Source organism: Heptranchias perlo, chromosome 22, assembly GCF_035084215.1.
Source record: "Heptranchias perlo isolate sHepPer1 chromosome 22, sHepPer1.hap1, whole genome shotgun sequence".
Lineage (NCBI taxonomy): Eukaryota > Metazoa > Chordata > Chondrichthyes > Hexanchiformes > Hexanchidae > Heptranchias > Heptranchias perlo.
The window spans coordinates 21,062,032-21,077,645 of record NC_090346.1 but is presented as its reverse complement, the minus strand read 5'-3'; the positions used below and the strand labels follow the sequence as shown (position 1 = coordinate 21,077,645).

At 47.3% G+C, this 15,614-nt stretch overlaps 1 protein-coding gene across 6 annotated transcripts in view; it reads left to right on the top strand.

The window, feature by feature from the left end:
- Positions 1-15,614, top strand: part of fam234a (family with sequence similarity 234 member A) — a 67,673-nt gene that overhangs the window by 44,088 nt on the left and 7,971 nt on the right. Inside the window, exon 12 of one of the 6 annotated variants that reach the window (XM_068003127.1) lies at positions 12,415-12,547. The exons of 4 other annotated variants lie outside the window; for them this stretch is intronic. In XM_068003127.1, the coding sequence (XP_067859228.1) occupies positions 12,415-12,428 (14 nt within the window). In that variant the 3' untranslated portion in view covers positions 12,429-12,547. Of the gene's footprint in view, positions 1-12,411; positions 12,548-15,614 lie in introns of those variants that run through there. One more of the 6 variants, XM_068003126.1, reaches the window with a different exon arrangement.

Below are 15,614 nucleotides of genomic sequence, written 5' to 3'. Positions count from 1 at the left end.
CAGACTCTCCACGGCTGCCCCTGCCACCAGGGTCTGCTCGTGCTTACATGTGCGTGGTGACTCATCATGTGCAAGCCCAACTAAGTGAGGACGGGGACCCACCGAGGTGTGTGTATCTGCACTGGTGGATGGCTGGCTCAGATGTGACTATGCCCCCTTAGAGGCTGGCAAGTCCTCTGAGGAATCGCCCTCCGCAGTCACGGCGCTCGCAGATGGCCCTGCAAGAGAACAGAAAGCAATATTAAGCATGTGGACAGATGTTGAGGTGCTGCAGATGCCAAGTGATGTTAAGATCATTCGCTATCATGAGTGCTGAGTGTTAGATTTCTGCCACCAGCCGTTTGTGCGCTCCCAGTCTCGGCGTCCGCCACGGACAGGCACTCCAGCGTGCAGCTTAGTTCCATTGCCTGTTGCTCCGCGTCCGTTAGGACCACCTGGTGTGGCGGGCCCCCTCCGCTCCTTGCCCTCTCCTGGGCATTCTGGCATCTCTTCTCCTATCAAGGCAAAACACAGAGAGGAGTGATTGAGTGATGGTTGCATAGTGACCCGCTGCATGCATTGGTGTGGGTGGGGGTGACCGTGAGGGAGATGCATGGGAGGGTGCGTTTGAGACATAGCCAAGAGATTGTATGAGGATTGGGTTGCGTGGTAGTGTTCGAATGGGAACTGGGGTGGTGTGTAAGTGCATGCAAGGTGAGGATGATGGTTGAGTGGATGTGAGGAGCGTTGTGGTGGCAGTGCAGAAGGAATTGTGTGGTGGTGGAGGTGATGTGGAAGATGGAGTGTGGGAGAATGCGTAAGTATACTCACTTTGGCTGACCTGGTTAGGTCATTAAAGCATTTCCTGCACTGGACCCAAGTTCGGCCGACATTGCTGCTGCTGATTACCTCCTCTGCCACCTCGAGTCAGGCCTTCTTGGTGGCAGAGGGAGGCCACCTCCTCCCATCAGATGGGAAAAACGTTTCCCTCCTACTTCTCACCCCAGCGAGCAGCACCTGGAGTGAGGAGTCAGAAAATCTTGGAGCAGCCTTGCCTCTGGCCTGCTCCATTCTATTATTTTGGTTCTTTGCTGCAGGAGGAGCATTGGAGGACTGCCCCCTTAAATAGGGCTCCTCCTGCTGACAGCCTGTGATGCGGGTGCGCAGTGCACCCACTGCGCAGGTCTGCAACGGGAAACCCAGAAGCACGCGTAAGTACATTCAATTAGGCTGCAATTGCATGCGGAGCACCCCGTTACCCAGTCGACTACCCCGCTGCCAACCCGCCTCCCTCCTAATATTGGGCCTAAAGAGTCTGCAAAGGGATAAAGACAGGTTAAGTGAGTGGGCAAGAAGGTGGCAGATGGAGTATAATGTAGGGAGATGTGAGGTTGGAAAGAATAGAAAAACAGAATATTTTTTAAATGATGAGAAACTATTAACTGTTGGTGTTCAGAGAGATCTGGGTGTCCTCGTACTAGAAACACAAAAAGTTAGCATGCAGGTACAGCAAGCAATTAGGAAGACAAATGGCATGTTGGCCTTTATTGCAAGGGGGTTGGAGTACAAGAGTAAGGAAATCTTACTACAATTGTACAGGGCTTTAGTGAGACCTCACTTGGAGTATTGTGTACAGTTTTGGTCTCCTTATCTAAAGAACTTGCCTTTGAGCCAGTGCAATGAAAGTTCACTAGATTGGTTGCTAGGGTGAGAGGGTTTACCTATGAGGAGAGATTGAGTAGAATGGGCCTATACTCTCTGGAGTTTAGAAGAATGAGAGGTGATCTCATTGAAACATATAAGATGCTGAGGGGGCTTGACAGGGTAGATGTTGAGAGGTTGTTTCCCTTGGCTGGCGAGTCTAGAAGTAGGGGGCATAGTCTCAGGATAACAGGTCGGCCATTTAGGACTGAGATGAGGAACTTTACAGCCAATGAAGTACTTTTGAAGTAGTCACTGTTGTGATGTGATGTGATGTATGAATATTGGTGTTATGTGCAAATTTTGACAGTTTTGTCTCGATCGTCACTTCCTGTTCCACACTTCTAAATCATTGATATAAAATGTTAATTGTTAAAGTCCCAGCACTGATCCTTGGGGCACCCAACTCGTAACTGCCCGTCAGTTTGATGCAGCTCTATCCATGACCCTGCCCTGTCTCCCTTGATGCAGCCAGTCATCAGTCCACTTCAATAACTGCCCACCTATTTTGTGCTTTCTATGCGGCACTGTCGTCAAAAGCCTTGCTGAAGTCCAGACAAAGAATGCCCACACATTTCTCCTTATTCACAAACCTTCTCAAAGAATTCTATCAGATTTGTCGAGTAGAATTATCCTCCTTCCCCTCCCCCCCTCATAAAGCTATGCTGACTTACTCTGATGAGTTCACACTCCTCTAGATGTTAAAATGTTGAAGAAACTTATATATACACACACTTATGTACATAGAACACAATTATAACCAGGCCTTGGTGATTGTTTGGCAGTTACACTGGGACTTTCAACTTTTTTGAATGTAATGTAATGTATTTCTCCACTTAATTTCTTTGCGCCCCCCCCCCCCCCCCTTTAGAGGTTAACTAAGGTCTCAACCGGCATGCTAGCTGAGCTACAGCAATAAACAGTACATTTTCCACTCTCTTAGGTAGAGGGACATGAGGACATAGAAAATCAGTCATTGGAATGCTTCTCAAGCCACAAGCCTTTATCGGTTTCATCCGATCCAAAGCCAAAAGGAAAAAAAAAAGAAAGACTTGCATTTATATAGCGCTTTTTATCACCTCGGGACGTCCCAAAGCGCTTTACAGCCAATGAAGTATTTTTGAAGTGTAGTCACAGTTGTAATGTAGGAAATGCGGCAGCCAATTTGTGCACAGCAAGATCCCACAAACCGCAATTTTGATAATGACTAGATAATCTTGATGTTGGTTGAGGGATAAATATTGGCTAGGACACCAGGAGTAACTCCCCTGGTCGTCTTCTAAATAGTGCTTTGGAATCTTTTACGTCCACCTGAGAGGGCAGACAGGGCCTCAGTTTAACGTCTCATCCGAAAGACAGCACCTCCAACAATGCAGCATTCCCTCAGTACTGCACTGGAGTGTCAGCCTAGATTTTGTGCTCCAGTCTCTGGAGTGGGACTTGTATTCACGACCTTCTGACTCAGAGGCAAGAGAGTACTACCAACTGAGCCACAGCTGACTCAGTTGCCAATTAAAATCTTACCAGATGACTTTAATTCTTCAACATATCATCACAGGCTTCTTGTGGACATTGTGTCAAAGAAAACTAGGGTTCTTCTTTTGTCATAATGTTTCTTTCAGTGCACTTTACTAGCTGATACATAGCTTCCAAAACTTTATTGGAGCCTGCACATATGGCAAGATTTTATGTAATGAATAATGTATTTTCTCATGCATAGGAAGTAGGGTTGTTGGTGAAGTTATTGCATTATAGAACCAACAAATCCTTTGGACAATCTGGGAGTCATAACCAGGTCAAAAGGGATTACCATATCCCTTCTATGGAGGATAAATGCGAATGTATCAGCCGAGGAGGTGCAGTTCTGCTGGCAAAAGTGGTTCTGGCCTATATGGGCCCTTATGGCAGTCTTGATTGTTCAGTTCACTCTCTGATTCGATTGAGGTTGATAACAGGATGTCATATGGTTTCAAGTGCCTCGGCTCTCTCTTTGAACAGTACACTTATAAACAGTCAGATACCAGATAATTTGGAGCCTCAAAACATGGAAAAATTTCCTACACCAATTTCTTGGCAACCACCATAGGTCTTGCATACTTAGTGGGGAATACGTATACCTATTCAGAGGAGAATTAAGTAACAATTAGGGATGGGCAATAAATGCCGGCCTCGCCAGCGACGCCCACATCCCATGAACGAATAAAAAAGAAATTACCCTTCTTGGATTGGAGAAGGGCTCCAACAAAATTCATCTCCTAGAACTCCCTTTAAAACGTAGATTTTGTAGCCACCGTTAATTCTGGTGGAAGCTGCTGTGATAAAACCTGACATTATGTAACAAATAACAGCTTTTCTCATATCTGGGCAGTAAGATTATTGGTGGAGTTGTTGGTTTCTTTTTGTGATACCCAGGTCCGCACCCACAGCACAGTCATGAAATTGTCCTTTGTAATCGTAATATTTTTGGTACATATAGGGCTCGATTTTGAAACAAAAACGCGGGGGCAGGGGGGCAAAGAATATCGCGTTTTCCAGGAGCGGGCAGAAATCCCGGATCCAACACGCCTAAGAACGGGCACGACCCAGAACCATCTGGGTGTGCGTGCTGTTCCCCAACCTGGAAGTCCCGCTGGCAATTAAAACCAGCGGGCCGATATTTAAAGCAGCAAGTGAAGTATTTAAACTAGTTTAAAAAATCCAAAATGCAATTAGCTATGAAGGCAAATGATTTCAATGCTGCCTCAACGTGCTTCCCCGTGCTGTGTGAAACACGCCATGGCAAACAAGTCGTGTTTCAGCCAGCAGCCATTTGGAATTTAAATCCCTGTTTGACAGATGGGGATAAAAGGTGAGTTATTGCAGCAGGGCATTCAGTTCTCTCAGACAAACTTTTAGCTGGGAATTCTTTGTGTTTAGACTGAAAATTCTTGCTTTCCACTCAATTGTTCTGTTTACACATATTTACCAACTTTTCGGACCCCCTCAAACTGACACCATCAGGAGGGGGGGGTACAGTGGCTGCATTCACCACTACATCCAAGGACGAGGAACATCACCATCCTCGCCAGGCACGGCATGCATTTCCACACTTGTAGCTCTACAACACAGTGTTGCGCCACAGGCACCTGCACAAGAGCACAGAGAGCGACACGCAGGAGGTACTACCCTTGTCAGAATGTCTACAGACCGAGGCTTAGCTTCCTGGACTTCTCTCCGGAGCAGTGCATACAGAGGCTGAGAGAAAGTCGCCAGGTGGTCGCAGACATCTGCAGCCTCCTTCGTGCCGAGCTGGGCCTGACAGCATCTCATTACCTGTCGCAGTTAAAGTGACCACTGCCCTCAACTTCTTCACCTCCAGATCATTCCAGGGTGCCACCGCTGACATCGCTGGGGTCTCTGTCATCTGCACACAAGTGCATAAGGCAGGTCACCGACTGTTTGTTTCGCAGGGTCTCGCAATACATCAACTTCCCCATGGACGACCTCAGCCAGATGGAGAGGGCAGTGGGATTTCACTCTGTGGCTGGCTTCCCACGTGTACAGGGTGCAATCGATTGCACGCATATCGCAATACGAGCGCCTCCACATGAGCCAGGACTGTTAGTCAATGGAAAGGGGTATCGCTTCATCAGCGCTCTGCTCGTTTGTGACCACTGCAAAAAATTTATTCACGTGTGCGCAGATTCCCTGGCAGGTGCCACGATTCCTTCATTCCGAGGATAATCCAACATCCCGGGCTTCTTCCACAAACCGAACAGCCTTAAGGGCTGGCTCCTCGGGGCCAAGGGATACCCCCTGCACACGTGGCAGATGGCAACTCTGAGGAACCCCATCAGCGAGCAACAGCGTTGATACATTGACAGCCACGTTGCCACCAGGCTTATAATTGAACATGCGATAGGACTGCTGAAGATGCGATTTTGGTGCCTTGATCGTTCTGGGAGAGCGCTTCAATGCACACCAAACAGAGTGGGTCATGTTATAGTAGTGTGTTGTGTCCCACACAACATGGCGCAACAGAGAAGGGTATCGGTTGATGAGGTCCCATGGCCTCATCCATCATCAGCAATCAACATGGAGGAGGATGAGGATGAACCCATGGGCAGAGCAGCAGCTCACCTGGCTGCTCGTGAGGCCAGGGAGTCACTGATATGTGAACGGTTCTCATAAGATCAGAAAGTGAGAAGAATCCAGTCCTCACACCACCTGGAAAGAGCGTCACCACCAACCACCAGCCACCAGCCCCCACCCCCGCACAAAACAGTCCTGCAACTACACATACACCCACTGTAAAGTGACCCACTGGGTGGTATCAAGTGTCGCTGTTCATGATGAAGCAGATGAAAGGGCCCTATCACAAAAGCCAGTCAAGAATGGGCAAGACGTGGCAGTAGTGGTGAGAATGATAACATTTAATGTGACTTCAACAAAACCCAAATATAAATGCAAAACATGACAGTCTGTTAGACACCCTTGTGCATACCCTTCATGGTCACAAATCCTTAGCTTTTCTCTTCCTACCACTTCTACGTGGTGCATCCCTTGGCTGCAGCAGAGGTAGTGGCAGGTTGCTCATGTCCATGGCCAGACTGCTTAGATGCTTTCAGCCTACGCCCTCTCGATTTTAGAGCCCATGAGGGCCCCTCCAAACACTGCTCCACCTGTGCAGGGGCAGACTCAGCCACCTGGAGAGGAGGCAGCATTGCGGGTACTGGTTGAGAGGGGGGCAACAGGTGAGACGTGGGAGTGCTTTGAGTGGTGTCCCCACTTCCATGTCCCCTTTTGCCATCATCTCTCTTGTGGACCAGGCCTGCATCACTCCTACCACCCTGCTGAAGAACAGTTTGGAGGACATGTATGATGCCTTGGAAGCCCAGTTGTAAAGTTTCTGTCTGCCTATTTAAGGCGGCAGAATGTTGTTCACCATGAGTCCGAACGACCGTTGCTAGGGCCTGAATGGACTCATTTGTGAGCTGCGCTTGAAGCTCAGCGGAGGCTAGCCTTCTCTCCATCGCAAACATTCCCGCACTTACCTGTGACATTATCTCAGACATTTCAGCAGTTACTTGTGACACTATCTCAGACAGTTCCTCACATCCCTGTGACACTATCTCAAAGATTCCCTCTTGTACCTGTGCCACCATTCCACTAATGCAGGAATTAGACATCTCCATCCTCTGCGCTAATGTGGAGTGTATGCGTGGCACCTGTTCTAGTACCTCGCAAATGTGCTGCTGTCCCTCGATCATTCTCCTTTTAAAGGATGGCCCCCCACCCCGGGTTTCAGCATCTGAATTCAGCTGAGCAGAGCCTGGAGAGGAGTGCGCCAATCGACGGGGACTCTCCACAGCTGCCCCTGCCACCAGTGCCTGCTCGTGCTCACTTGTGTGTGGTGACTCATCAGGTGCCAACCCAACTAACTGACTACTAGGACCCACCGAGGTGTGAGTATCTGTGCTGGTGGATGGCTCGCTAAGATGTGACGGTGCGCCTTTGGAGGCCGGCAGGTCCTCTGAGGAATCGTCCTCTGCCATCACTGTGGTTGTTGAAGGGCCTAAAGGAGAACAGAAGGCAATATTAAGCATCATCACGGATATGCCATGTTACGATGAGCGTCCTGAGGTGTGCAACATGCCAAGCATTGTTATCAATTCATATTGTGTGTGATGAATGCAAAGTTGTGTCACCAGATGTTTGAGGGGTGCCAGTCTCAGCGTCCCCAAGGGACAGGCACTCGAGGGTGCGGCTGATCTCCAGGGCCGCCTCTGTGAGGGCCACTATTTGTTGTGGCCCACCTCCAGTCCTCGCCCTTTCGCTTGCATTTTGGGTGCTCTTCTAGAAGAGGAGAAAGTAGACATGTGAGCGAGTGATGGTGAAGTAGCCAGCCGACGAATGCATTGCTTTGGGTGAGGCTGGCCGTGAAAAAGATGCATCAGAGGGTGAGTATCAGACAGGCATCACATTAGATCAGGATTGGGGTGAGTGGTAGTGGTGTGGTCACAAATGGAGAGGTGAGGAAGTGCTCAGGAAGTGAAGGTAAGTTGAGGATGAGACTTAATTGGATGTGAGGGGTGATGTGCTGGAGTAGTGTTGGCAGTGCAGAATGAGTGTGGGGGGTGGTGGGGGAGGAGGCGGTGATGTGCAACACGGAATGTAGGAGAATCACTAAGTGTACTCACTTTTGCTGACCTACTTAGGTCATTGAAACACTTCCTGCACTGGACCCAGGTGGGGGATATGTTGCTCCTGCTGCTGACCACCTCTGCCACCTTGAGCCAGGCCTTCTTGGTGGCAGAGGCAGGCCACTCCCGTCGACTGGGTAAAATAGTTCCCTCCTCCACCTCACCCCGGCCAATAGCAGCTGAATTGAGGCAACGCTGAATCTTGGAGCAGCCTTGCCCCTGTGCCGCACGCCCATTGACAAACCCCCCCCCACCGCTGCCATCCCGCCGCCCTTTTAAAATCAAGCCCATAGTGTCAGGATTACCAGGATTCATACTAGTCTTGTTCTGCTCAGGGTGGTAGTACTCAATCTCCTCCTTGAGCAACAGAAATGTGTTTCCCCTTTTCACCAGCTGACTTGTCAAGTTTTTCTAACTGGTCTATTCACCATAGTTTCATCTTGTAATTTCCACTGCTCCTCACTCTGGATTGGAGCCATTATGTCTTCCTTTGTGTCCACCTCAGCTTAACGTGTCTGATACCATGTTATCATTCCCATTTCTGTGAATTACAGAAAATTCAAACTCTAGGTGACCAAAAGGTTCTGAACAGTCAAGAAGCCACTGCAGCGCATTGTGGATCCACAACAAACCTGAAATCGAGTTTTATCAAAGTAGACCCTAAACTGTTCTACTGACCAAATAACACCAGGCACTCTTTAGTTGCAGAATATCTACACTCCATCTTTGTCAGAGTCTGGCTTGCCAATGCCACTACCAGCTCTTTACACAACTGCTGTGGTTGAATCAGAGCTAGCACATGAGTGCATACATCAAACTGTAGTAGGTAATCATGAAAGCTTAGTATAGGTATTGGAACATAGACTTCTGTTCAATAGCGAGATGGCCTTTTGGCACTAAGTAGACCATGCAAATACAGAGTCATTTGAGTCACTATGATTAGTGGTTCTGCAATATGGTACTTTAATGAATTTTCTACAGTATCCTGCCATTCTGAGAAATTGTTCGACATTCAACACGACCTTAAGTAGTGAAAATGCACTTCCACTTGTTACTTTTCCAGGATATGGTTTAATGCCTTGAAGAGAAACAAGAATGCTATTTCCTTTTTTTAAAAAAAAAGTTTTACATTCTGTCCTGTTTTCTGTAGCTAGGAGAACAATTGCTGCAGATCCTTTAGGTAGTCCAATAGTATGGGTGATGTCACAACAATGTAAATAAGACCAACCAGCACATTATTCATAAGGTGCTGGAATGTACAGTTCAAACAATAGTAACCTTGAACCCTATCCTGAAGTGAAATGCCAACTTGGACCAGCTGTCACAATCTATAGCCTCTTCCTGTATTCAGAAGCCAGGTCCACTATGCTAATAAAGAACGAACTTGCATTTATATAGTACCTTTCATGACCTCATGACATCCCAAAGTGCTTCATAGCCAATGAAGTACTTTTGAAATGTAGGGAAATGCAGCAGCCAATTTGTGCACAGCAATGTCCCATAGATGGCAATGAGATAAATGATTCGATAATCTGTTTGAGATGTTGGAGAACTCCCCAGCTCTTTTTTGAATAGTGCCATGGGATCTTTTACATCCATCTGAGAGGGTAAAAAAGACTTGATTTAACATCTCATGTGAAAGACAGCACCTCCCACAGTACAACACTCCCTCTGTACTGCACTGAAGTGTTGACCTAGGTTATCTGAAGTAGAGCTTGAACCCACTACCTTCTAATTCAGAGGCGAGAGTGCTACCATAGAGCAAAAGGCTGACGCCTGTATACTTGACTTTAAATAGATATCCTAAAGTGATCAACTGGAGGCACAAGATTTTTTTCTTAAATGGTCAACTCATTCAAGTTTAAGTAGTAGCTTCCCTCAATGGCTTTGGGGCTGTGACTGCAGGAAATACCTATAAGAAAAAGGAGCAGGAGTAGGCCATACGGCCGCTCAAGCCTGCTCCGCCATTCAATCAGACCATGGCTGATCTTCGATCTCAACTCCACTTTCCTGCCTGGTCCCCAAATCCCTTGATTCCCCTATAGTCCAAAAATCTATCTATCTCAGCCTTGAATACACTCAAAGACTCAGCATCCCCCACCCTCTGGGGTAGAGAATTCCAAAGATTCGCAACCCTCTGAGTGAAGAAATTCCTCCTTATCTCAGTCTTAAATGTCTGACCCCTCATCTTGCGACTATGCCCCCCCCTAGTTCTAGACTCTCCAGCCAGGGGAAACAACCTCTCAGCATCTACCCTGTTAAGCCCCCTCAGATTCTTATATGTTTCAATGAGATCACCTCTCATTCTTCTAAACTCCAGAGAGTATAGGCCCATTCTACTCCACCATTCCTCATAGGACAACCCTCTCATTCCAGGAATTAATCTAGTGAACCTTCGTTGCACTGCCTCTAAGGCAAGTATATTCTTCCTTAGCTAAGGACACCAAAACTGTATGCAGTACTCCAGGTGAGGTCTCACCAAAGCCCTGTACAATTGTAGTAAGACTTCCTTCCTCTTGTACTCCAACCCCCTTTGAATAAAGGCCAACATGCCATTTGCTTTCCTAATTGCTTGCTGTACCTGCGTGCTAACTTTTTGTGTTTCTTGTACGAGGACACCCAAGTCTCTCTCAACACCAACATTTACTAGTTTCTCACCATTTAAAAATATTCTGTTTTTCCATTCTTCCTACCAAAATGAATAACCTCACATTTCCCCACATTAAAATCCATCCGCCACCTTCTTGCCCACTCACTTAACGTGCCTTTATCCTTTTGCAGACTCTCTGTCCTCCTCACATCTTACTTTCCCACCTAAATTTGTATTGTCAACAAACTTGGATACATCACACTCAGTCCCTTCATCTAAGTCATTAATGTAGATTGTAAATAGCTGAGGCCTAAGCACCGATCCTTGCGGCACCCCACTAATTACAGTCTGCCAACCTGAAAATAACCCGTTTATCCCTACTCTCTATTTTCAGTTAACCAATCCTCAATCCATGCTAATATATTGCCAACAACCCCATGAGCCCTTATCTTGCGCAACAACCTTTTATGTTGCACCTTATCGAATGCCTTTGGAAAATCCAAATATATTACATCATCCACTGGCACCCCTTTATCTACCCTGCTAGTTACATCCTTTAAAAAACTCTAATAGATTTGTCAAACACGATTTCCCTTTCCTAAAACCATGTTTACTCTGCCTAATCATCCAAGGAAGGATATACTTGCCTTAGAGGCGGTGCAACGAAGGTTCACTAGATTAATTCCTGGGATGAGCAGGTTGTCCTATGAGGAGAGGTTGAGTAGAATGGGCCTATACTCTCTGGAGTTTAGAAGAATGAGAGGTGATCTCATTGAAACATATAAGATGCTGAGGTGGTTTGGCAAGGTAGGTGCTGAGAGGTTGTTTCCCCTGGCTGGAGTGTCTAGAACTAGGGGACATAGTCGCAAGATAAGGGGTCGGCCATTTAAGACTGAGATGAGGAGGAATTTCTTCACTGAGTTGTGAATCTTTAGAATTCTCTACCCCAGAGGGCGGTGGATGCTGAGTGCCCTGTTACCACTTCCTTAATAATGGATTCCTGCATTTTCCCAACGACTGATGTCCGGCTAACTGGCCGTAGTTCCCTGTTTTCTCCCTCCTTTCTTGAACAGCGGGGTTACATTTGCTACCTTCCAATCCGCTGGGACCATTCTAGAATCTAGGGAATTTTGGAAGATCGTAACTAATGCATCCACTATCTCGGCAGCCATCTCTTTTAGAACCCTCGGATGTTGGCCATCAGGTCCAGAGGATTTATCGGCTTTTAGTCCCATTAGTTTCTAAAGAACTTTTTCTCTACTGATATTAATTACTTTAAGTTCCTCACTCTCATTAGCCCCTTGGTTCCCCACTACCTCTGGTATGTTTTTTGTGTCTTCTACTGTGAAGACAGATACAAAATATTTGTTTAATGCATCTACCATTTCCTAATTCCCCATTATAATTTCTCCTGTCTCAGCCTCTGAGACCAACATTTACTTTTGCTACTCTCTTGCTACTCTCTTACAATCCATTTTTATATTTCTTGCTAGTTTACTTTCATATTCTATTTTCTCTATCATTTTTTTGGTCGTCCTTTGCTGGTTTCTAAAACTCTCCCAATCCTCAGGCTTACTACTCTTCTTGGCAACATTATAGGCCTCTTCTTTTAATCTAATACTATCCTTAATTACTTTAGTTAGCCAAGGATGGATCACTTTTCCCGTGGAGTTTTTATTTCTCAATGGAATGTGTATTTGTTGAGAATATTGAAATATTTCTTTAAATGTTTGCCATTGTTTATCAACTGTCAATCCCTTGAATCTAATTTCCGAATCTACCTTAGCCAACTCGCCCCTCATACCTAAGTAATTGGCTTTATTTAAGTTTAAGACTCTGGTTTCTGTCTTTAAATATGTCACACTCAAACTCAATGTGAAAGTCTATCATATTATGATCACTCTTCCCCAGAGGATCCTTTTCTGTGAGATTACTAATTAACCCTGTCTCATTACACAGTAGAAGATCTAAAATAGCCTGTTCCCTGGTTGGTTCCATGACGTATTGTTCTAGGAAACCGTCTCGAATGCATTCCATGAACTCGTCCTCCAAACTGTCTTTGCCAATTTGATTTGCCTATTCTATATGAAGAATAAAGTCCCCCACGATTACTGCAATACCTTTGTTGCAAGCTCCTATTATTTCATGATTAACACTCTGTCCGACAGTATAGCTACTATTAGGGGGCCTATAAACTACTCCCACCAGAGTTTTCTGCCCCTTGTTATTTTTTATTTCCACCCATATAGATTCTACTTCCTGATCTTCTGAGCCAAGATCCTTTCTCACCACTGTCCTTATGTCATTCTTTATTATTAGGGCTACACCCCCTTCTTTTCCATTCTGCCTGTCTTTGGTAAATATCATAGACATACTTGCTCTTGAGGGGGTGGACATATGAGGAGAGGTTAAGTAGATTGGGATTCTACTCATTGGAGTTCAGAAGAATGAGAGGCGATCTTATTGAAACATATAAGATTGTGAAGGGACTTGATCGGGTGGATGCGGTAAGGATGTTCCCAAGGATGGGTGAAACTAGAACTAGGGGGCATAATCTTAGAATAAGGGGCTGCTCTTTCAAAACTGAGATGAGGAGAAACTTCTTCACTCAGAGGGTAGTAGGTCTGTGGAATTTGCTGCCCCAGGAAGCTGTGGAAGCTACATCATTAAATAAATTTAAAACAGAAATAGACAGTTTCCTAGAAGTAAAGGGAATTAGGGGTTACGGAGAGCGGGCAGGAAATTGGACATGAATTTAGATTTGAGGTTAGGATCAGATCAGCCTTGATCTTATTGAATGGCGGAGCAGGTTCGAGGGGCCGATTGGCCTACTCCTGCTCCTATTTCTTATGTACTTATCATGTACCCTGGAATATTTAGTTCCCAGCCTTGGTCACTTTGCAACCATGGATCCAATTTTCAGATGGCCGAGCGGGGGCGGGGGGGACTCCTAAAATGGCGGAATCCCAGAGCGGGTTTGGAGCCCGGCTCCAACCTGCTGACTTCCGGGTTCCCCAGTCACGCGTTAGGGTGCGCGCGCAGCTCCCGAATGCGCGACTCCCACCGGCAATTAAAGCCAGCGGGATGCTGCTTTAGATAGTTAGTCAGATAGTTGAGGTACTTGACAGACCTCATTGAGTGGAGATTTTGGCAGGGGTGCAATTTTGAAGGATCCTCAGAGTGTTTCTCGTGCTGTGAGAAACACTCCCTGGTGAAGCAGACATGTTTCAGCCAGCAGCCAGTGGGAAATGCAAAGGATTATTTGACAGGTGGGGGGATAACCTCATTTATTGCAGCAGGGCACACTGTCACTTCAGACAAAGTTTTAGATACAACACTTTTGTCTTTCCACTCAAAATTCTTAATTTATACCCTAAACTCTGTTGTGCAAACACATTTACCTATTTTGCGGACCCCCTCAAACTCTCACGGTCAGGATGGGGAGTGCCATAACGTATTCATCACTTCATCCGAGGACGAGCAACGTCACCGGCCTCACCAGGCACGGCGTCCACCTCCGCCACGTGGAACTGCACAACAGAGTGTTTCGCCACAGGCACCTGCACAACAGCACGGAGGGCGGCGTCGCAGGAGGCACTATCCTCACCACAGGGTCGACAGACCAAGGCTCAGCTTCCTGGACCACACTGAAGAGACTCAGTGTCAGTCGCCAGGTAGTCGTGGACATCTGCAGCCTCCTTCATACCAAGCTGCTCCCTGCTGGCCCGAGCAGCATCTTCTTACCTGTCGCTGTCAAAGTCACCACTGCCCTCAACTTCTTCACCCCAAATCGTTCCAGGGTGCCACTGGGGACATTGCCGGGGTCTCTCAGTTGTCTGCACACAAGTGCATAAGGCAGGTCACCGACGGCTTGTTTCACAGGGCCTCGCACTGCGTCAACTTCCCCATGGATGACCTCAGCCAAATGGAGAGGGCAGTGTGATTCCACGCTGTGACTGGCTGGGGAAGGGTGCAGGGTGTAATTGATTGCACCCATATAGCAATACGAGCACCTCCACACGAGCCAGGACTGTTCATCAACAGGAAGGTCCATCACTCCATCAACACTCAGCTCATCTGTGACCACTGCAAGAGATTCCTTCACGTATGCGCCAGATACTCTGGCAGCTGCCACGATTCCTTCATCCTCCAGGAGTCCAACATCCCGCCCCTCTTCCAGGCACCGAACACCCTCAAGGGCTGCCTCCTCGGGGACAAGGGATACCCCCTCCACACGTGGCTCATGACACCTCTGAGGGACCCCACCACCGAGCAACAGTGTCAATATAACGACAGCCACATCGCTGCCAGGTCTACAATTGAGCATGCTATAGGGCTGCTCAAGATGCGCTTCAGGTGCCTTGATCATTCTGGGGGAGCAACAGGGCACAACAGAGAGGGATGCTGCTGGAGGAGGCCCCATTCACATCTGCCACCCATATTGAGGAGGATAAGGAGGAGCAACCCATAGGCAGAACAGCGGCTCAGCTGGCTGCTCGTGAGGCCAGGGAGTCACTGATGTGTGAATGGTTCTCCTAACATCAGACAGTGTGAAGAGTCCAGTCCAGTGGCAAGTAACATTCGCGCCAGACAAGTGCCAGGCAATGACCATCTCCAACAAGAGAGAGTCTAACCACCTCCCCTTGACATTCAACGGCATTACCATCGCCGAATCCCCCACTATCAACATCCTGGAGGTCACCATTGACCAGAAACTTAACTGGTCCAGCCACATAAATACTGTGGCTACAAGAGCAGGTCAGAGGCTGGATATTCTGCGGTGAGTTACTCACCACCTGATTCCCCAAAGCCTTTCCACCATCTACAAGGCACAAGTCAGGAGTGTGATGGAATACTGTCCACTTGCCTGGATGAGTGCAGCTCCAACAACACTCGAGAAGCTCGACACCATCCAGGACAAAGCAGCCCACTTGATTGGCACCCCATCCACCACCCTAAACATTCACTCCCTTCACTACCGGCACACAGTGGCTGCAATGTATACCGTCTACAGGATGCACTGCAGCAACTCGCCAAGGCTTCTTCGACAGCACCTCCCAAACCTCTACCACCTAGAAGGACAAGGGCAGCAGTCACATGGGAACAACACCACCTGCACGATCCCCTCCAAGTCACACACCATCCCGACTTGGAAATATATC